Raw genomic sequence first — 23,275 nt, 5'->3', positions numbered from 1 at the left:
ATAATTTGGCAGGATTTAATCTTCACTGTCACGTCCCGGTCTGAATATTTGGCCGTTTGTGTTTATTACCAAGATACAGCCTGGGATCATGTCTCATCTTCGCTCTTACTTCTGGCCCAGTGTAGGATTGTCTCATTTACGCAGACCGCCTTAGCCGTTTCCTCGACACACAAAGGCACTGTATCACTGCAACAGTCTATGGCACAGTGACAATATCCAGCTGCAGCAGTCTGTGGCACAGTGACAATATCCAGCTGCAGCAGTCTGTGGCACAGTGACAATATCCAGCTGCAGCAACAGCCACGTGCAAGAACCAAGTGCGGAGCAGCAGCAGCACGTCCACCTCACACCAAGCAGCAGACGCCACTGTTGTGCCTCTGATGAAGATTAAGCCACCCAAAAGGTGGCACGGGCATGAATAGCCCGTAAGTGGTGGCCCTTTTGAGCTTTACCAGTATCAATAGATGATACTGGAGATCTGTGGAGGTGCGACTGCACCCTGCGTGACGGGACATGTCTCCCGTCTGTAGTGCCTCTTGTCTGCCTTCTTTTATATCTGTCTTAATTACCGGAGACGGTTGGCAACCTTCCCTGTGTTCATCTTCAGAGGTGACTGGAGAGGTCCAACATGATCTGTCGCAATGTTATAATTCTGCCAGACTCCAGTAACGCTGCAATCATGCAGCTGACCTGTAAGTACAGAAATATATTAATTATGCGTCGAGCAAAACTGTAAACCATTGTACACACAAAGCGCTGCTTGTCCATATGAACTGAGGCCCAACAAAATTTTAGAGAAATTTGTCATTTAGTAAATTTTAGTCCAGCAGGATGACCATATTTAAAGTTTAATGCATATGTATTTCCATAATTTATAAGATAAACTAATAAAGTAAACTCGCGTCTAGCGATGACTTTATCGAAGTCTTCCTTATCCTCTATACTAACTAAAAGGGTTTAGCTGGAAGCTTCTGCCAAGATAAGCAGTAAGAGTTGGCTCTATTCCAGCTGTAGGCATTAGTATTCACTCACCACGAGAAATGGCCACTGCATTACACATGGAAAGCGGAGGTTTTTCTGATGGAGGGGGAAGACATTTGTGCAGCGCGTTCCGCGGGCTCTGTGTGCGCAGCGCAACGGGGGCCTAGATAAAGGGGCAGGAGAAGGCATGCACACTCCTGCTCCAGACACGCTCCGCAAGTTAAAAAGAACCCACCCTCCTCCCCTTCCTGGGTGCAGTCAGCTATGATGCAGCCCTATGCCTAGCGCACTTTCCTGATGGTCTAAATGGGGGTGCAGCGCCGGCCCCTAAGTGTTACGCTGTCCGCAGCTACTTACCCTCACTTGTACGAGTAATGTTAACTTTGCCCTTTGTGTATTCTGCATTTACTGGTTAATTTACGAATTTACATTATGTATTGGAATGGGGCATTATCCGTCACGTGTTAGGACAATATATACTTTTCTAAATGCACTAATTCAAGGAAAAATGTTAGACATTTGCCTTACTTTTACTCAGATAATAACTATTCAGTGTTCTGCGGATCTAGATTTAGTTAATTCCCGGCTATAAGCATATGTATTAAATTGCAGTTATAGTACTGTTATAAATGTCCGTTACGCAGTTGTAAAATATACAAGTTATAGCCGCTTCATGAACAGGGTCTGCAGAAAATATTTATTGTACTAATAATTAGGCCCCCATGCTGTCTTTTTTCCCTCCATGATCAGAAAATGGTTTCTTACAGCCCTAGTTTAATGCATCTAAATCTAAACTATTCTAAATTTACTAAAAGGCGACAATAATAGTTTGATTCTTTGTCCCCTTAACACAAGACCATGTTGAGGACTCAACCCTGCAGCCTGGATACTCTAAGCACATTACTTTGATTTAGAATAACCAAATACAACCAACATTTTACTTACCATGTTACCAGGTGTTCCACAGGAGGGAGTGTAGAGTTTGCTGTAGTCTAAAGCCTAGACAAGCTGGGGAACCTTACATACAGGAAGGGGTTGGAAGGACAAGGGTGCCGCTTAAAGACTGACCCGTTTTAAGTAACACGGAACTGGAAAGAAACGTTTGAAACTGGTTAGCGTTTTTGGACAACTGTCTAGTCATTTTACCTGAAGGAGGACTTCTGGTACGGAGAGAAGAGACTAGTGCAGACAACTGGTTCTGCTCCTGAGAGTGAAGGAACACCAGTAAACCGTCTGGGGTCATGTAGTGGTCCCAGACTACACCCACACCAGTATTTAAACCATCAACATTCTGAAATTAGGAAAGTAATACCAATTTAAGACGGAGTGCATTTAGACTTGCCCCAGCGGCAAGAACATTGTTAATAAGGCAAACGTAAAAATTATATATTTAAGATTTACCGTATTTTGTAATTAATGCTACACCTTTGTAGTAACCGTTTGACTTAAGTCATTTCACCTTTTTTAACACTAGTAATAGCTTACGAACTGTCTACACTTTACAGAATATGTGACAACATTGTCCTTAAAAGAATCTGGACTACTTGCATGGATTAAATGTTCATCAGTCAAGTACAACTCTTAACTGTTGAGGCAACACACTGTGGGGGGAAGTGTCTGGAGACTAACATATGAATGTTACTCAAGACGCGCTGGTCAACCTTCTGCATAACTCCCCCCCCCCTCCCCCCGGGACGCCGATAGTTTCACCATTAGGCACCGGTAGTTAACTATCGTTCAGTTGCAATGGTCAGGACGAATTTTTCGTTAAACTTTTACATTATAACTATTTACATAACTACACAAATTATGAACGATATAGTCTACTGAAATACTACAAGGCAATTTTACAATATATACTATAGTAATTCATATAATTAGTGTTTATGAACAAAATTAACACCAGGGATGGACATCCTAAAAAATTATGATAGCCTAGTTCATTGTAACAATTCTAGTTACGAATTAGAAGAATTACATTACTAGGCTGCTAAATTTTAGTCATTACAATATTTCAAATTTAGTTTTTAATTTGTGGTTTCGAACTAGTAACACTATTGTACACTTACAGAAATATGTAATATGTATAACCCAGTTTTTAATGATCGCGGCGAGAGGTTAAGGGGGCAGCCTGTGGCATGATACAAGTGAGGTGGAGGAGCCTCACAGGACAGTTTGGGTCAGCTATAGTGACAGTTATGACCACTTAACCCAACCTTAACATTAGTCACGGCAAGTGTAGAATAGTGCCAGTTTCCTTATGACGGGAGGGTGACGCAACAATGGGGGGGGTGGACGCAACAATAGGGGGGGGGGGTGGACGCAACAATAGGGGGGGGGGGTGGACGCAACAATGGGGGGGGGGGGGTGGACGCAACAATGGGGGGGGGGTGGACGCAACAATGGGGGGGGGGGTGTAACCCCAACATACAACTCACCTCAAGAGACGAGTCCGGAACTGTGCACCAAAAGTGAGGTAAAACACACTGAAGTGCATTATGTCTCATCGTCACTTATATAACCAGCAGCCAACCACACTCGGCCGCTGATTGGTTGACATTCACCCTAAGACTCACCTCATTGGTTGACATTCACCCTAAAACTCACCTCATTGGTTGACATTTTGCGAGTCTCAAGTGCCAATTAACAATGGCCAACAGCCACTCCTTCACTTCCCCAAACACGAACGAGTTCCTAATGAACCAATAAAATATATTTCACAAACCAAATACAACAGTCTATTGTAAATGTTGCAACAGAACAACATTTGTAATATAATCTACAGTGAAGTAATAATTGTCTGTCAGTCAAGAACTGTTAATGGCCGCTACAATATACATGTAATTATAGACCAACAAACCAAAGTTCCTGACACAACATTGGATGATGCTAAATATTGGCTTTCAATTGACTTAAGATATTGCTCGTTAATGACAAATTAAGTGACTTTAACTTATTGAAGTGTGAACATTTATGCTTTATAATAACTATTGACGTCCAAGATGACATTGTTCAGAATATTCCAATCAAATGTTTATTCCAGTAAAAATACAGACATACGAGATGAGTTACAAACATATTATTGGATTTCTAGATAGAGCTTGTACATACTAAAGCCACTAATACGCGTAGCGTTTCCAGCAACGTGTGGGACACTTACACTAAACTTAATACTAAATGAGATCAAAGCATAAATAGAGTTGAAAAGGAAAAAAAACTTGGTGGAAATCATGAGAGGTTTTCACTTGAGAGGATGTGTGTGCAGTGACTTAATATCTTACATATTCAGAGATTTGAGTAAGGGTACCGAGTGCTGTCTGGGGCCAGAGTTGGATATTGTTCTAATAGCAGCTTTGTGTTGAGTAATTAGAGGACGTAAATGATTTTGGGTAATAGAACCCCAAGCACAAATACCATAGTTGAGATAAGGATAGATGAGAGAGTAATAGAGAGTCACCAGGGCAGGGCGAGGTACATAATATCTGATCTTAGAAAGAATGCCAACAGTTATAAAGCCTTTTTTTGATATATTTAAAATGTGTCCCCTGGAAATTTAACTTGTTATCGATGAGGACACCAATGAATTTACCATCTACTTTGTTACTAATTTAAATATTATTTATTCTTTGATTAATTTGATCTGATTTATTACCAAACAAAATATAGAAAGTTTTGTCAATATAAAGGGTGAGTTTGTTAGGAGTTAGCCAAAGATGGACTTACTACCACCCACATCTATGTGGTAGTGGACCCCATACCAATCCTGTGGATGGCAGTGGACCCCCAAACCCATTCTATGAGCGGTTGTAAGCCCCACACTTATCCTACATGTGGTAGTGGACCCCATACCCACCCTATGGGCGGTAATGGACACATACCCACCCTATGGGCGGTAATGGACACATACCCACCCTATGGGCGGTAATGGACACATACCCACCCTATGGGCGGTAATGGACCCCATACCCATCCTGCGGCCGGTAGTGGACCATATACCCATCTTCTTGGCGGTAGTGGATCCCATACCCATTCTGCGGGCGGTAGTGGGCCCCATACCCATCCAGAGTTTGGTAATGAGCCCCATACCCATCCAATGGGTGGTAATGATCCCCGTACCCATCCTGTGGGCAGTAATGGACCCCATACCCATCCAACAGGTGGTAGTGAACCAAATACCCACCCCAACAGGTGGTAGTGGATCCCATACCTATCCTTTTGGGTGGTAGTGGATCACATACCTATCCTTTTGGGTGGTAGTGGACACCATAAACATGGTGGAACTTGTTGTGGACACTATCTATCCCGTTTGCAATAGTATGCCCCAGATTTTCCAACGTCACATTGTTTTCTGTTGACGTTCCAATAATTCATTCTCTTTATGGCCTTAAAGGACGAACTATTATATATAATGCTGTTTAGCGAAAGCATCATTATCATATGTAATAATTTAGTGTTTATTATAATTTACTGGCAAGCATCAAAACGTCTCCTAAGTGATAACCTTTATCAGGAAGCACTGTAGAATAGTGGGTTAAATATTTTCTGGGAATATTGCGGCTCTCAGGCAGTCAGCGATGGTAATCAATTCCCTCATTACAAGCAAATGATTTAGCTAAATTTGGAGCACTGTGCTCAGTTCCACGAGGTCTCCGTCCTGTCCTGTGCTCAGTTCCACGAGGTCTCCGTCCTGTCCTGTGCTCAGTTCCACGAGGTCTCCGTCCTGTCCTGTGCTCAGTTCCACGAGGTCTCCGTCCTGTCCACTGTGCTCAGTTCCACGAGGTCTCCGTCCTGTCCTGTGCTCAGTCCCACAAGGTCTCCGTCCTGTCCACTGTGCTCAGTTCCACGAGGTCTCCGTCCTGTCCTCTGTGCTCAGTTCCACGAGGTCTCCGTCCTGTCCACTGTGCTCAGTTCCACGAGGTCTCCGTCCTGTCCTCTGTGCTCAGTTCCACGAGGTCTCCGTCCTGTCCTCTGTGCTCAGTTCCACGAGGTCTCCGTCCTGTCCTCTGTGCTCAGTCCCACAAGGTCTCCGTCCTGTCCTCTGTGCTCAGTCCCACGAGGTCTCCGTCCTGTCCTCTGTGCTCAGTTCCACGAGGTCTCCGTCCTGTCCTGTGCTCAGTCCCACGAGGTCTCCGTCCTGTCCTCTGTGCTCAGTCCCACAAGGTCTCCGTCCTGTCCTCTGTGCTCAGTCCCACAAGGTCTCCGTCCTGTCCTCTGTGCTCAGTCCCACAAGGTCTCCGTCCTGTCCTCTGTGCTCAGTCCCACAAGGTCTCCGGCCTGTCCTCTGTGCTCAGTTCCACGAGGTCTCCGTCCTGTCCTCTGTGCTCAGTCCCACAAGGTCTCCGTCCTGTCCTCTGTGCTCAGTCCCACAAGGTCTCCGTCCTGTCCTCTGTGCTCAGTCCCACAAGGTCTCCGTCCTGTCCTCTGTGCTCAGTTCCACGAGGTCTCCGTCCTGTCCTGTGCTCAGTTCCACAAGGTCTCCGTCCTGTCCTGTGCTCAGTTCCACAAGGTCTCCGTCCTGTCCTCTGTGCTCAGTCCCACAAGGTCTCCGTCCTGTCCTCTGTGCTCAGTCCCACAAGGTCTCCGTCCTGTCCTCTGTGCTCAGTCCCACAAGGTCTCCGTCCTGTCCTCTGTGCTCAGTCCCACAAGGTCTCCGTCCTGTCCTCTGTGCTCAGTCCCACAAGGTCTCCGCCCTGTCCTCTGTGCTCAGTTCCACAAGGTCTCCGTCCTGTCCTGTGCTCAGTTCCACGAGGTCTCCGTCCTGTCCACTGTGCTCAGTTCCACAAGGTCTCCGTCCTGTCCTCTGTGCTCAGTCCCACAAGGTCTCCGGCCTGTCCACTGTGCTCAGTCCCACAAGGTCTCCGTCCTGTCCTCTGTGCTCAGTCCCACAAGGTCTCCGTCCTGTCCTCTGTGCTCAGTCCCACAAGGTCTCCGTCCTGTCCTCTGTGCTCAGTCCCACAAGGTCTCCGTCCTGTCCTCTGTGCTCAGTCCCACAAGGCCTCCGGCCTGTCCTCTGTGCTCAGTCCCACAAGGTCTCCGTCCTGTCCTCTGTGCTCAGTCCCACAAGGTCTCCGTCCTGTCCTCTGTGCTCAGTCCCACAAGGCCTCCGGCCTGTCCTCTGTGCTCAGTCCCACAAGGCCTCCGTCCTGTCCTCTGTGCTCAGTCCCACAAGGTCTCCGTCCTGTCCTCTGTGCTCAGTCCCACAAGGTCTCCGTCCTGTCCTCTGTGCTCAGTCCCACAAGGTCTCCGCCCTGTCCTCTGTGCTCAGTCCCACAAGGTCTCCGTCCTGTCCTCTGTGCTCAGTCCCACAAGGCCTCCGGCCTGTCCACTGTGCTCAGTCCCACAAGGTCTCCGTCCTGTCCTCTGTGCTCAGTCCCACAAGGTCTCCGCCCTGTCCTCTGTGCTCAGTCCCACAAGGTCTCCGCCCTGTCCTCTGTGCTCAGTCCCACAAGGTCTCCGTCCTGTCCTCTGTGCTCAGTCCCACAAGGTCTCCGTCCTGTCCTCTGTGCTCAGTCCCACAAGGTCTCCGTCCTGTCCTCTGTGCTCAGTCCCACAAGGTCTCCGCCCTGTCCTCTGTGCTCAGTCCCACAAGGTCTCCGCCCTGTCCTCTGTGCTCAGTCCCACAAGGCCTCCGGCCTGTCCACTGTGCTCAGTCCCACAAGGTCACCGTCCTGTCCTCTGTGCTCAGTCCCACAAGGTCTCCGCCCTGTCCTCTGTGCTCAGTCCCACAAGGTCTTCGCCCTGTCCTCTGTGCTCAGTCCCACAAGGCCTCCGGCCTGTCCACTGTGCTCAGTCCCACAAGGTCTCCGTCCTGTCCTCTGTGCTCAGTCCCACAAGGTCTCCGTCCTGTCCTCTGTGCTCAGTCCCACAAGGTCTCCGCCCTGTCCTCTGTGCTCAGTCCCACAAGGTCTCCGCCCTGTCCTCTGTGCTCAGTCCCACAAGGCCTCCGGCCTGTCCACTGTGCTCAGTCCCACAAGGTCTCCGCCCTGTCCTCTGTGCTCAGTCCCACAAGGTCTCCGTCCTGTCCACTGTGCTCAGTCCCACAAGGCCTCCGGCCTGTCCACTGTGCTCAGTCCCACAAGGCCTCCGGCCTGTCCACTGTGCTCAGTCCCACAAGGCCTCCGGCCTGTCCACTGTGCTCAGTCCCACAAGGTCTCCGCCCTGTCCTCTGTGCTCAGTCCCACAAGGTCTCCGTCCTGTCCACTGTGCTCAGTCCCACAAGGCCTCCGGCCTGTCCACTGTGCTCAGTCCCACAAGGTCTCCGCCCTGTCCTCTGTGCTCAGTCCCACAAGGCCTCCGGCCTGTCCACTGTGCTCAGTCCCACAAGGTCTCCGGCCTGTCCACTGTGCTCAGTCCCACAAGGTCTCCGTCCTGTCCACTGTGCTCAGTCCCACAAGGTCTCCGGCCTGTCCACTGTGCTCAGTCCCACAAGGCCTCCGTCCTGTCCACTGTGCTCAGTCCCACAAGGTCTCCGGCCTGTCCTCTGTGCTCAGTCCCACAAGGTCACCGTCCTGTCCTCTGTGCTCAGTCCCACAAGGTCTCCGTCCTGTCCTCTGTGCTCAGTCCCACAAGGTCTCCGTCCTGTCCTCTGTGCTCAGTCCCACAAGGCCTCCGGCCTGTCCTCTGTGCTCAGTCCCACAAGGCCAAATTACTGACCATTCCCAGGTTGCACGAATTTAATAATAAATTGATTGCTTTGGTAATTATTAATTAATATTTTGTGCACATATATTACCCAATACCCATCGGCTCTTTGAGGGTACATACACGTGGAGGTGAAGAGTACATATGCAGGTACAGAGTACATGTGGTGGTACAGAGTATATGTGGTGATGTAGGGTACATATAATGTACATAATAATGTTGGGTAATAAGAATTCGCTTCACAGTAATCTTATAAGAGGAGCCAGCCAAGGATATCTTTTCAACAGTTATCTTGAGGTTATCTTGAGATGATTTCGGGGCTTTTTAGTGTCCCCGCGGCCCGGTCCTCGACCAGGCCTCCACCCCCAGGAAGCAGCCCGTGACAGCTGACTAACACCCAGGTACCTATTTTACTGCTAGGTAACAGGGGCATAGGGTGAAAGAAACTCTGCCCAATATTTCTCGCCGGCGCCTGGGATCGAACCCAGGACCACAGGATCACAAGTCCAGCGTGCTATCCATCAGGCTACGAGGCTCCTGGTGCAAATACTGAATCACTTGCATGGAATTCTCAAGAGATGGGAGGACATATGCAAAGGCAATAGTAAAAGATAAGTTTACTAAAGAAATCTACAACACACATCAAGGTAAATGAACTGTAGAGACGAGCAGGTGTCGGCAGCACTCCTCAGGTCCTATTTACGGGCTATTCATGCCCGTGCCACCTCTTGGGTGGCTTAAATTATAATTTAATGATTCAATTCAATATTGATCTACCTTTAAATTGTCTGCTACAAGACGCCGGGTCTCTGATGATCCTCTGCAACCTAGACATTTGGAGAACTCACTTAGCGCACGTCTGCACTCAACGACGGTCCGGGAAACTCTGAGCTGATAGGCGCTTGCTGGCTCTGGCGCCGCTGGCCCGGTGACGTCACGCCCCGGGGATGGCTCCCCATTGGTCAATTTTTGCACGCGACCTAGCTGTCCTAGCCAATCGCCGCGCGGCTGGCGCCCTCGCATCTTGGCGGGAGTCTGGCCTACCCATCGCCATCTTGTAAATCTAAAGGGCTTATAAGTTTAAATTTTAAATTTTGCCCCGAGGGGCGAGTTTATTAGGCAGCGCCACTTATCTTGTGAGTGGACATACCGCCATAGCAGCAGGTACAACACTCCCCAATAAGAAGAAAACCCGCTGGGTTGTTCATCCTGTCACTTGTACAGCTTATAAGCTTCCTTTGTAAGCCCAAAACTAAAATGATAACTTTACTCCCAGTCGGGCACTCTTGCTACCCGTCACATACATCAAAAGATTCCCTGCACCTCGGGGAACTTGCAGGACGTAGAGATATGACTTACTGCTGGACAAAGGAAGATGTAGGAGAGGGCACCGTAACAGTACCTACTTATTGCTAGGTAAATGGAAATGTGCCCAACCATTTCTGTCCCACCCGGGATTCGAAGTCGAGAATGAACCCGACTGTACTACCGGGATCACAGCACAATACAGGGTGCACGTGGGAGTACACAGTATATGTGCTGGTGGTATTGGATCTAATACCCATTCTGTGGGTGTTATGGTTCCTAATTCTCATCCCGTGGGGTATTGTGGACACCATATTGTTGAGGAGCTGGTCGGCCGAGTGGACAGCACGCTGGATTTGTGATCCTGTGGTCCTGGGTTCGATCCCAGGCGCCGGTGAGAAACAATGGGCAGAGTTTCTTTAACCCTATGCCCCTGTTACCTAGCAGTAAAATAGGTACCTGGGTGTTAGTCAGCTGTCACGGGCTGCTTCCTGGGGGTGGAGGCCTGGTCGAGGACCGGGCCGCGGGGACACTAAAGCCCTGAAATCATCTCAAGATAACCATAACCATGCTGTGAACGATATTGGTCCCCAGACCCATCCTTTGGGCGGTAGTGTAGTGTACTTTAATCTATACGTTTTTTATAATACATAATGTCCTATTCATGGTCTTCAATTTGTATAGAGCATACTCTATTCTATATATTATAATTTGGCGCCAATTGAAATATTTAAATAATAATTCATAGAATAATTATTATAATTTACTGAGAACTACCAAGTTTTCTCAAAACTAAGCTACGAGTCTTCGATAAGATGTAGCTGATCCATAATATTCAAATAAGATGGAAAAATGTTACGGAAATTTCTCCTTCAGAAACTTGTGTAAGGAATCATTCAGAACCTTGTATACCACATATGTCAGACCAATACTGGAGTATGCGGCTCCAGCATGGTGTCCACATCTAGTCAAACACAAAACGAAGTTAGAAAAGGTTGAGAGGTATGCCACCAGGCTAAGCCCCGAGCTGAGAGGTATGAGCTACGAGGAAAGATTGTTGGAACTGAACCTCACGGCACTGGAAGTGGGAATGGAAAATTACAATTATCATTCAAATTTGATCAAAGAGACTATTCTGGTGTCCACGGCGATGGAACGGGTACTATGGGACGCGAGGAAGGGTTGGTGCTTGGGGATAGCTAACAACTGTAAATCTCCCACAGAGGAACTGTAATCACTAGCAGCATAGGAACTATTATTCTAATAATTATGTCACATAGTACTTGTGAGACCTGGTTACCTGGTTGATGGGGTTTTGAGAGTTGTTCTACTCCCCAAGCCCAGCCCGAGCGGTCCGTCTAATTACCACCAGCTACACAAAGCTTCAGAAAGCTTCCTGGCAATACGTTAGTAATGAATAAATATGATATATTTACTCATTATAATGTTGGTGCTGAATGTACAACACGGAAAAAAATAGGGCTCAGAACACTATCTTGGGGAACACCTTCATTCTATTGAAGAAAACAAAATTAAGTATTCCCAACTCTCACTTGAAATGGAGAGGATGCTTTGAAGAAAAAATGGAGTGCCACAAAATACAAAAGAATGAAGTTGAACTAAAACATTGTATGTCCAAGTGGTGTCATAAACCTTCTTAAAGTCGAAAAGAACAACACTGAAAATTAGCATCCCAATAATCAACATGAAAGTTGAAGATCCAGACAGCTTCGTTATGAATGCAATCCAAATTCTAGACTATACATGCATACCGAAACCGATATTAACACGAACACATAAGACTTAAGAGAAAATGACAACATGCCCATGCACTCAGCCCCCTGGTCCCAATTCATGGAATTCAATATTCATAAAGAAATGTAAAGTACCAGTAGTGTGAGAGCTCAGGGTAATATGGAGAAAGAGCCTAGATACAGGGGAGAGATACCAGCAGCACTTAAATCTGCAGATTTACACAGATACTACACAAAGGAGGTAGTAAAGCTTTGTCAAAAAAATATAAACCAGTCACACTAACATCACACTTATTAAGAGATGTTGAAAGTGTGATTAGGAATCAAACCTCCAGTTTTTGGAAAACAATGAACTTCACAACTCGGGTCAACATGATTTAGAATAAGAAAATCCTTGTCTTTTTTGTAATTACTCAATCACTAGAATAAAATCACAGATGCATTAAAAGAAAATATAATAGAGATGTAACATACTCAGGCTTTGAAAAGGCATTTGATAAGTGTGACTATAGTTAGATAGCCCATAAAATGAGAACAATGGGAATAATGGGTAAAGTGAGGGCATTGGATTTTAAATTTTGCCAGAATGTAAAGAATAATAATCAAACATGATAAAAGTCCAAGTGCAGTGAAAAGCTTTGTATTCCAGGGCACCCACTGATCATCCTATACAGAAAATGTACTTGGGTAGTACTTGTGTATTCCAGGGCACCCACTGATCATCCTATACAGAAAATGTACAAGGGAGCCGGTCAGCCGAGCGGACAGCACACTGGACTTGTGATCCTGCCCGTTACCTAGCAGTAAATAGGTACCTGGGTGTTAGTCAGCTGTCACGGGCTGCTTCCTGGGGGTGGAGGCCTGTCAGGGCACAAATCGCCTTCTTGTATGTTTGGGTCATTACACATAGAAATCACAATAGCATGATACATCAAATTAACAAATCCACAAGGGCCGTGACGAGGATTTGAACCTACGTCTGGGAGCATCCCAGACACTGCCTTTATCGACTGAGCTACGACATGGTCAAAAAGAGTTGAAACATTTACATGTCGTAGCTCAGTCGATTAAGGCAGCATCTGGGATGTTCCGGGACGTAGGACCGAATCCTCGTCACGGCCCTTGTGGATTTGTTCATTAATGTTTGGGTCATGTTTTTAAATCAAATGGGACTAAATAAAAGTATTTATTTATTGCCATATTTATTTTTGTTAAAAAAAAAAAAGAAAAAAAAAAGGTAAATGTTTGGATTTTGGAATGGCTCTGTAAATGGACAAAACAACGTGTTTATCTTTGTCTTAAAACAAAGAGAAAGCAGCAGTAAAATTTTCAAAACAAAAAATGCTTTTTAAATGAAAGAATTTTTTTTGTCGTAAAATTAAAAATGTCATATACAGAACCACCCAACCCGGCGGGAAATTTTAACAGCTGACTACTGCAGTAGACAGAATCAGGATGGTATCTAACCATCTCTTAACTCAATTGACACTCGAGCTTTCATTATCATTACCTCATGAGTTAGGTTGGTACACCACCATCTCCAACTCTGCTGTAATACATGATTTGAAAACTTGAATCCTCAAGAAAATTAAATGAAAAAATAAACACAGGGTGATAACAAAATCATAAATGGCCATTGTTTGAAGATGAAATGCTCTTAAATGGTACTTGTGTTGCGTGCAGCGTATCGTGCGAGTGTTTCTAACCCACTCGGGGCTCGGTGTGATCAAAAGGGACTTGCACTTCATCGAGTAATGTACGGCCCGGGTGCCCGACAAGTATAATATTGGTCATATTCAAAAGTAGCTTACACTTCAGCTCATGCCAGTGCCCCAAGTTATATCTAATCATATCATATTAATTAATTTACCCAACCTTACACACAGAAATCACAATAGCGTGATGCATCAATTAACAAATCCACAAGGGCCGTGACGAGGATTCGACCCTATGTCCGAGATGATCCCAGACGCTGCCTTAATCTACGACCTACGACACGGTCAAAGGAGTTGAAACCAAAGTTCTACAAACTCTTTTGACTATGTCGTAGCTCAGTCTATTAAGGCAGCGTCTGGGATCATCTCGGACGTAGGTTCGAATCCTCGTCACAGCCCTTGTGGATTTGTTTACCCAACCACTTAAGGCTTGAGCCAATATAAGCCTCAGCAAAAAATGACACTCAAAGGATCCTGATCAACGAACATGTGACTCGTATATCAGGCTGCAAGCAGCAGCATCGAACAGTCTTGTTGACCAGGTCGCCTGCTTGCAAACCCGGCTACAGGGACATTGATTCTTGGAATCATTGACAGGTATATCAGGCATCACTGTGGACAGTGCCATCACTGAAAGTGTAAGCCACATTAACATTGCTGGAACTAACAATAAATCCATTTCACACAAATGATAAGTTTAGAGTTGTGCTAACTTTACAGTAAAATGGTCCAGGCCAACTGTAGCATCATCACGCTTCACATCATGCGTAAGTTCAGCATTTGTAACTAATATATTTCCAACAAGTTTATATTATTTGAGATACAGAGTGAACAACAAACTGCATTTTCTGTGGTTGTCCAAGTTTTGAGATTGTGATTTAAGACAGAACTTGTAGAAACTCTTTCGTTTTTATGTAGATTAGCAAAAAACGTAAAAATAAAATCCTAGCTTTTATATAGACTTGCATTAAATTGTTCCATACACAAAACCAGCATATAAAATGGAAACGGCACACTAATTACATTCATTGCTTGTAGGTCCAAAACAAAATGTTTTTAAATATGCAAATATGACAAAAGATGTATATTTATTACCGCAGGTGCACGAGCCTGTGGCAAGAATCATCAAAAGAAAATGCAAAGCCCAGAAGGCTATACAACACCGCATGTGTAACAGTACTGTACTACCTATTCAAAAGCTTCAGTGGCCTGACGGCTGAGTGGACAGCGCTTGGTATTTGTAGTTCTAAGGGTCCAGGTTCGAGCCCCGGTGGAGGCGGAAACAAATAGGCAGTTTCTTCCACCCTGATTGCTCTGTTCACCTAACAGTAAATAGGTACCTGGGAGTTAGACAGCTGCTATGGGCTGCTTCCTGGGGATGTGTAACAAAAAAGGAAGCTTGGTCGAGGACCAAGCCGCAGAGACGTTAAGTCCTGAAATCATCTCTAGATAACCTCAAGGGTGTCAGTACCAAAGCACTAGACGCAAGAGCAACGCACAAAGAGTCTGATTTGCAGACAATTGTATCGAGTAACGTACGGCCCGGGTGCCCGACAAGTATAGTATTGGTCATATTCAATCATAAAAGAAAAAAAGTAAATGGAAAGAATTAACCCCACAATGGCTTCCACTAAAACATTCTTTCCAAGATTTCAATGGAACACTGATGACCAAATTTGTTTCAGTTCACTACTCTTCCACAGCTCTACCATGGCAACTCTTCTCCATGGCTCAGGAGTTCCAATGTTTTACGAACAATACATTTTGCACTTCTAGACTCGTTTCACAAATGCATTCCAATAAGAACTACTGCAATCTTCCAAATTAGAATCGACGCCAATTTCTAGTAATTCTCACCGTCGCTCATCCAGAACGTCATTATCTATGTAACGTGAATCTCGGTTATGTTGATCATTCTAACATCAACACCAATTTTAGTGAAGAGCAAGTCCTCATTCCTTATATTTAATTACATGTAAACATGCAAGCAAGACCTTGTTTAACAGAATCCGATCTTATTGACAGGGTCAACATAAACAATTAATACCCACGTGCAGTGCTTCCAGTACATAATCAACACAAAACTGAAACCCCTAGATGATTATGAGATTAGTATACTTGCCCCCTTTTTATGGCATTTAGTCATGTTTTCATGTAAAGTATTGAAAGTTTAAAGTACTAAAAAAATATAAAATAAAATAAGTTATCCAATATATTATACAAGCACAGAAGCTTTCAACTCCCGATGTATACATCAGAAATGCATCAACGTGATGACTAAATGAATCCTTTCAGACTCGTAGAAAACTATGTTTTCTAGATAACTAAAGATACGAGATTATAAACGCAACCCACTTTGTCCATTTACTTATGTGGTGTACAACTTTGAAAATCATTCAGTTTGTGGGCAAGGGACAATACTGTATACTGAAATACCTAGCCAGTTTTACAAGACCATCAATAGCGTTTAAGAATTGGTAATTTGTCATTTTAAATGGCAATCATAATGCAGCAAATTCTCACAAGTGTCCCAGATGAAAAACAAAAATTCTACTACAACACTGCACCCCTGGAGAGAGGAAGAGAACCCGACATGTATGGTCCAGCAATGAATCTTCACGCGTCAGTTTGTTGGCTACACTCACAGCAAGGCTGCAGAAGGATCACCAGAGACGAAAGAAACCCACGGCCAATATATTTTTGTTCCCAATTATGCTCACGTTTGTTGTATGTATTGAAGTGCATCTTGTGGGAGTGTGTGTGTGTGTACGCGCGCATGCTCACCTAGTGAGTACTCACTAGGTCTCGCAAGTGTATGTGTGTGTGTGGTGTGTAATTACATAAATAGTTACAAGACGAGAGCTACGCTCGTGGTGTACAGTCTTCCCAGTTCTCTGTCAAATAACAGTATGACGTTACGGTGCGTGTGTGTGCGCAAGCTTGTAAGAAAGTTTGCAATTTGCGCAAGTTGTATGTTCGCGAGTGCATTAAATATAATTTCTGAAGTCTTTGGTTTACGACAATATAATATACAGTGTACTTTTATATTTCTTGAATGTAAACATTTATCACATTAGAGATAATTACTCAATTCCTATGAAAAGTAAAGCTTAAAGACCCAATCAAATTGAAAGATACGAAGATGACCAATTACACACATCATTCTACAAACTAGATTTCCTCTAGTTTTTTCAAAATATTTGGTTTAAGCCTATCCATTTCAAAATATTTTAGCATTTAAAATTGCCTCGCTAAATTGCAGCCTATCTTCAAAGAAAAATTAAGAATTTATGCTACATTCTAGTACTGATTCTCTAACCCTAAAGAATGGATGGTATCACAGCAGGAATTACAATAACTAAAAACTAATATTTTTGTCCATGCATCATGTGTCAAGTCATACTTTGGCTGATAATATAATTTACAATCGCTCATATAAATATCAGATTGTAAAAAGTGCAACCTAAACCAGGCATGTTCGTAAAGCCTTACCTGCAAATAAGCTTTAATATGGCTCCTGTAACACAGTGATCTCCATTCTCAACTCTTAATCGCGGCTCATGGGTTCGATCCCTGAGCACATTTTGATTCACCTGATGCCTCTGTTTACCTAGCAGTAAATAGGTACGCAGAAGTTAAACAACTACCGGCATAAGGATTCCAGTGGTGGTCAGTCGTTGGCCTAGGCAGACCTTGATGAGCCTAAGTCGGGGACCGGACAGGAAGCCTGTTCCAAACAAATGGGAATTATATGTTCTGAAATTCAAGGTAAATTTAGTATACCTGGATAGATCTCATATGTCTGCTATTGAACACCTATTGATTCCCTCATCATCATGAGAGAAAGAGAAAAAAAGGCATTCAGGATACTCTCGAAAAGAGTGATATTACACTGCCAATGCCAATTAATTTTTGTGGGCCATCATAGCCATGCAAAACTCTACTTATAGGGACTTCAATATTAAGAGTACTAACTTGCATGTTACCGTCTATGATGTGTAGAACCTTCTGTAGCACCTTGGGCCACGAGCCTTTACGCATATGCATGTATGTGCTCTTTGTCTTATGCCAGATAACAGGAGTCAATAAAGTTTTCATAAAAACCTGAAAGTAGCTAAACAAAATTCCTAATTTAGTCTTATACTTCATTTGCTTAAAACAACAAATTATAAAATAACATCACACATTACCGCACAATGCAGCGAAAAGCCGTATTCGTCTACGTCACAAACCATCATCCTAGTCACAGTTAACTCTGTTAATTTTCTGTTTGGCAAATACTGTATGCAACTACATGTGTGTTTGATGACAAAGTTACAAGAATGAAGTGTTAATTTCCTATAAACAAAAAAAAAAATCATCATCTTAGAGATGACTGAGCTCCATTATGCAAATAACCAATACGATTGGAAAGATTACTTTTCTCTTCAAAGAAATTAAATATGGTAGAAACAACAAAAATTACACACAAAAATACTTTTGATTGAAATATTTTTCATTATTATATATATATATATATATATATATATATATATATATATATATATATATATATATATATATATATATATATATATATATATATATATATTATATATATATATATATATAAATGAGAAAAATTACTTGATATAAATAACCATTACTGTGCTTATATTCATGTTAACAGAACAGACTATGATATCCAGAACATTCGATATGGCTAAACAAGCAATAATTTGACAAGTTCACACTATAATGTGTTTGCAGACCATGTGAATCTTTCTTCGACACACGGGACACCTAGAGCCACTGTTAAGCAGACGTCGGGCGCATTGGTAACATGTTGCCTGATGGGATAGTCGACCGTGTATTATCGATCCATTCTTAGGCCGAAGGCAACATATTAAACATAGATTAGAAACGCCAGATGCTAACTCTAATTCATCAATTTCTGAGGATTCTATATTCACATTTGCACTTATTGCTTCAATAATAACCCCCTGAGTACTCAAAGAGGATTGAAACTGCCTTCCAGGTGCAGATCTAAGCCATTCTCGGCCAGCGGCAGAGTCCAGAAACAAAGAAAGAGCTGTGGCTTTAGCTTCCATTTCAATAGTTACAATACTGTCACTCTCCTCACTTGAATCACACACCTCCAAGGGTTTAGATTTTTTGTGTAGTTTGACATTCTCAGAACTAGATAATTTCCGTTTCCTACAACCTGATGTGTTTGCAGCTGGAGTTTCTTCGGTTGTTGAATTCTTGGAAGAAGCCCCTTGGCCCGAGAGATCTTTTTCGCTTGAGAAATTAGTTTTGGGAATCTGAAAATCAACTGTTTTAGGTGTGCTGTCATCCAAACTTGACCCTCCTGCAAAACCTATTAACATATCCTGCGACAATGAAATTCCAGAGTCTTGAGAACTAAAGTGACCATGAGAGAAATTTCTAGGCGGTGAGTCACATTTAAGCGATACAGTTGAGGCAGTTGAGGATGTCCTTGGTAATTCTTCAAGTTCTTGGCTACTCTCGCTATTAATATTTAAGTTTGATATAACCAAACTGTTTTCTTCAGGATTTGCATGCTGATCATCCGATTGAATAGACTCTGTTCTATGCCTGGAATGTTTCTTCTTCGGTCTGGGCTTCCTCCTTCGCTTCTTTGGACGGTCTGGCAACCAATTCTTTCTTAACTGAAATATTAATTATTTGTTATTAGAATTAATTGTAATAGTTAATGCTGAAATTATCATAAATTGCTTAAAAACAATGTCTGCCCTCTACATTAAAATAGGAAAAGTACTTGTACCGTTTCCAGTGCCGAGAGTTTGACTGCTAAATTGACACATTTTGCATCGCATTCCATTTGGATACAGCATGAATGTCTGGGATCACTAGGATACCATATTTGCCATGGGCGATTCATGCAAGCAGCCGTGTGGCTGTATTATTAACGCAAATTTTAAGAATATTTAGCAAGCAAAATCATGAAATACCAATTTATGTACACAAGATACAATAGTACCAACAAGAGAACGGCGATTTGAAAAACCACATGTCTGTACATAAATGAGAATGTACAGTTTATCCTCTCTTGAACAAACTACATAGGGCAAAGCTAATTCATTCCGTAAGTGATTTAGTTTCACCTGTCAAACATTGGGCCTAATGCCTACTACTACTGCCAAACTTCTGCCTATTAGGAAAAAATACAATGAAATAAATAAAAATTCATGGGCCTGCATCACCTATAGCGTATATATAGTTTGGTGACTTACTTTACAAGGAGAGTAGTGTAGTGAAATATCTTTATAAATACTGAAACCCTGCCAATGAGGCAAGTGCAAATCCATCAAAACACATCTTTTTTTCCGTCTATATTAAACAAAATAATAGACAATAAATATTTTTAATATAGCATATAATAGAGCAATTACTGACGAGCAATTCTATACCATAGTGATAACTATGCGACAATTACTTATGGGACCCAATGACCAGGATTTACACAAACTTAACCAGCCTTAGATATAAATGTTTACAACAAATCAATTTACAGTGGAACCTTGAATAACGAATTTAATCCGTTCCGGCACCAAGCTCGTTATGTGAAAAGCTCGTCTTTCAAAACGAATTTCCCTATTTAAAATAATGGGAATCAAATTAATTCGTTCTACCACCGTAAAACATGAATATGATATTCGATTTTTTAAAAAATGGAGCAGCCTACCTTACATACACTGAACAAACCTTTATAACTTTTCTTCAAATTTGTTTAATTTTTTTTTTCATTTTTGTTATAGCATAAGGTTTGTTCGGTGTTTGTCAGGTAGGCTGCTCCATGTTTCTTAAAAAAAAAATGAAAAATAATAAAAACAATTTAAAAATTTGAAAAACGGACAAATACCATAAAGGTTCGTTCAGTGTTTGTCGGGCAGGATGCTCTATAATGATAATCTTTCTTTCAAATGTGTTCAATTTATTTTGTATTTTTCATTTATTTATTAATAATAGAGCAGCCTACCCGACAAACACTGAACGAACCTTATGGCATTTGTCCGTTTTACAAATTTTTTCAATTGATTTTATTATTTCTCTTTTTTTTAAGAAACATGGGGAAGCCTACCTGACAAACGCCTGGTTGATACCTGGTTGATGGGGTTCTGGGAGTTCTACTACTCCCCAAGCCCGGCCCGAGGCCAGGCTTGACTTGTGAGTGTTTGGTCCACCAGGCTGTTGCTTGGAGCGGCCCGAGGCCAGGCTTGACTTGTGAGTGTTTGGTCCACCAGGCTGTTGCTTGGAGCGGCCCGCAGGCCCACATACCCACCACAGCCCGGTTGGTCCGGCACTCCTTGGAGGAATAAATCTAGTTTCCTCTTGAAAATGTCCACGGTTGTTCTGGCAATATTTCTTATGCTTGCTGGGAGGACGTTGAACCGAATGAATTTTTTTCCCATTTGTTCTGTTTTTCAAAATTTCCATTTTATTTTTATTCTACAAAAATAAGAATGCTTTGCAGCATCACCCCTTTACAGCCCAGCATCATTTGCATCTTTAAACAAAAAACATATTCTATTTGCATTGTCGGAGGCGTCCGGGAATGTGCAAGAAGTAGCAGGAACGCACCATGTGGTTTTCTCGTTAATCAAACGAACGCTCGCCAAATTGTTGACAAATTGTTGACAAACGACAAATTGTTGGCGATCGGTGTGCTCGTTATTCAAAATGCTCGTAAATTGAGGCGCTCTTCACACGAGGTTCCACTGTATTATGCATTATTCATTTTAACTGACCTATGATAGGGGGGATCATTTGCAACTAATTTGGTATCAAAATTATACACGTGATCATGATTGAAACCAAGCATGGGAAATCATAGAAAATATATATATACAAAACTTGTGAGGGAATAAAGAGGGGAAGGAGGGATCCCCCTCTGTCCTCCCTCACTTCCCCACACTTGTGGCTCCCAAGTCAGCCGATGGCTGCTGCTTCATCATGCTGGAAGGCAGCTACACCCCACGTGTTTGTCTGTCTATCGTCAATTTTCACTCGACCGGGAATGTTATCTTGAGGTTATCTTGAGATGATTTCGGGGCTTAGTGTCCCCGCGGCCCGGTCCTCGACCAGGCCTCCACCCCCAGGAAGCAGCCCGTGACAGCTGACTAACACCCAGGTACCTATTTACTGGTAGGTAACAGGGGCATAGAGTGAAAGAAACTCTGCCCATTGTTTCTCGCCAGCACCCGGGATCGAACCCGGGACCACAGGATCACAAGTTCAGCGTGCTGTCCGCTTGGCCGACCGGCTCCCTCCGGTCGGCCTCTGTATCCTTCTGTATTCGCACTTTTTATTACAATCTGCAGCACTATTATTGCCCCAGCACAACATCTTGCCAATGAAAAATGACAAATTACACTCCTGATATTGTGGTAACTGAAAATTTCATCTCTGACCAAGCCAAGCAGCCAGCAATGGTGTTTGAACAAGTATATTGACTCGTAAACTAAAAGCATTGTTATATCTGTTATTTTGCGTATACTTTTGAGTTATTATTGATTGACACCAATAAATGCATTATAGTTCGTTATACTTTAGTTTTTCTGTTATTCATATTTTATGCATTGTATTAATATTTGAGCTTGAACAAAAATTAATTTAGGTAATGACGAACATTAATAACACTTGGAGGAGTAATAATACTGTATTAACTTTTGGCCGTTTCATGTATACAGTGGCACCTCGACATACGATTGCCCCTACTTACGTTAATTTCGAGTTACGATGTAAATTTCATAGAAAAATGCGACTCGACATGCGATGGTGTCATCTACTTCCGATATTTGTTGGTACACGTTGGGGTCGACCGAGCACGTGGTTCCCGGTCACGCGGCCGACCTGCCTCAGTTTACTACAGCTGCCCGCTTAGTGACGATTGCGCCTATAAGAAATTCCGCTTCTGTGGTGATATTTTTGCATTTTGAACATTATTATATATCATGCCATGATTCCCGGTTAAGTCAGTGGTAAGTCTCAACATATGAAAACCCATGTAAGGATGACCATAGAGCAGAAACAAGAGTACAGAATGTCTCTTCCTCAACAATTAAGAAAATGTGTGCAGCATGGGAAGAATTGCAAACCTTTGCTGAAACGACTCGCCCAAATTAACACTGTCACCGAGCAGGCGTGCGGTCAACTTAGGGGTCATGCACCCGGTGTGCGGGCAAGTGCGCGGCGACACCTAAATGTGTATACTCGTTTCAGCTTTCTCGCCTTAATTCTTGTGCTACGTTGCTCGTTTTCGTATCATTGTGTTCGCAATTCAACAATGTGTATGAATATATTGTACAAAAGTCTGGAGTGCCTCCCCGCAGAAAAGCCTAAAGTTACCCGTGAACGAGCACCAATTTGTACACTGCAACCTAATGTGTATACTCATTCAGTTTGATAACGTCAATTTTCGTGTTACGTCTTTCATTTTGGTATCAAATTGTTCGCAATAAAAAGGCGCGTATTTTAAAACTAGTCCCATAATGATAGAGCAATAACTGGAATTTTAACAAATATTTTAATTCTGGAAGCTCATCATCACAAAATTATTTATCTTTCCAGTGTTCTGACAAATTTGTGTGTTACATCTTTCATTTTGGTATCAAATTGTTTGCGACGTAAAGCCGCGCATTTTAAAACTAGTCCCAACATAATAGCACAAATAGAATTTCAACAAATATTTTTTGTAGTGGACGCAAGTTCGGTTCAAAGTTAGAACTCAGGAGAAAAATAATGGACGCGAGTCCGGTCCAAAGTTACCGATAGTGTTAAGCTGCAGTAGAAATTCTGAAATAAAATGCAGTATTTTCAGAAACACAGTACTGGTAATATAAAATGGTAATATCA

At 43.0% G+C, this 23,275-nt stretch overlaps 2 protein-coding genes across 8 annotated transcripts in view; both read right to left on the bottom strand.

Annotated features, from left to right (window-relative positions):
• On the bottom strand, positions 1 to 9,709 carry LOC123746698 (uncharacterized). 4 transcript variants are annotated; one of them, XR_006771541.2, is made up of 3 exons: positions 9,400 to 9,706; positions 1,927 to 2,069; positions 1 to 690 (listed from the first exon to the last, which is right to left on the bottom strand). XR_006771541.2 is itself a non-coding variant. In XM_045728410.2 (3 exons), the coding sequence occupies exons 1-3, from the start codon at positions 9,643 to 9,645 to the stop codon at positions 566 to 568; spliced, it is 516 nt and encodes a 171-aa protein (XP_045584366.1). In that variant the 5' UTR covers positions 9,646 to 9,709; the 3' UTR covers positions 1 to 565. The 4 variants fall into 4 exon arrangements, 1 of the variants encoding a protein (XP_045584366.1); XR_006771540.2 differs by lacking the exon at positions 9,400 to 9,706 and adding an exon at positions 3,420 to 3,478 and having other exon boundaries at positions 1,927 to 2,272; XR_011225539.1 differs by lacking the exon at positions 9,400 to 9,706 and adding an exon at positions 2,383 to 3,257.
• Positions 9,710 to 12,866: 3,157 nt separating this feature from the next.
• LOC123746700 (E3 ubiquitin-protein ligase Mdm2) overlaps positions 12,867 to 23,275 on the bottom strand; it is a 31,184-nt gene continuing 20,775 nt past the window's right edge. For all 4 annotated transcript variants that reach the window (XM_045728411.2, XM_045728413.2, XM_045728412.2 and 1 more), the window contains one exon: positions 12,867 to 19,068. In XM_045728411.2, coding sequence (XP_045584367.1) covers positions 18,124 to 19,068 — 945 coding nt within the window. In that variant the 3' untranslated portion in view covers positions 12,867 to 18,123. The remainder of the gene's footprint in view (positions 19,069 to 23,275) is intronic.

This window comes from Procambarus clarkii, chromosome 85 (assembly GCF_040958095.1).
Source record: "Procambarus clarkii isolate CNS0578487 chromosome 85, FALCON_Pclarkii_2.0, whole genome shotgun sequence".
Taxonomy (NCBI): Eukaryota; Metazoa; Arthropoda; class Malacostraca; order Decapoda; family Cambaridae; genus Procambarus; species Procambarus clarkii.
The sequence above is the reverse complement of the archived record's forward strand: the minus strand, read 5'-3'. Positions and strand labels throughout refer to the sequence as shown.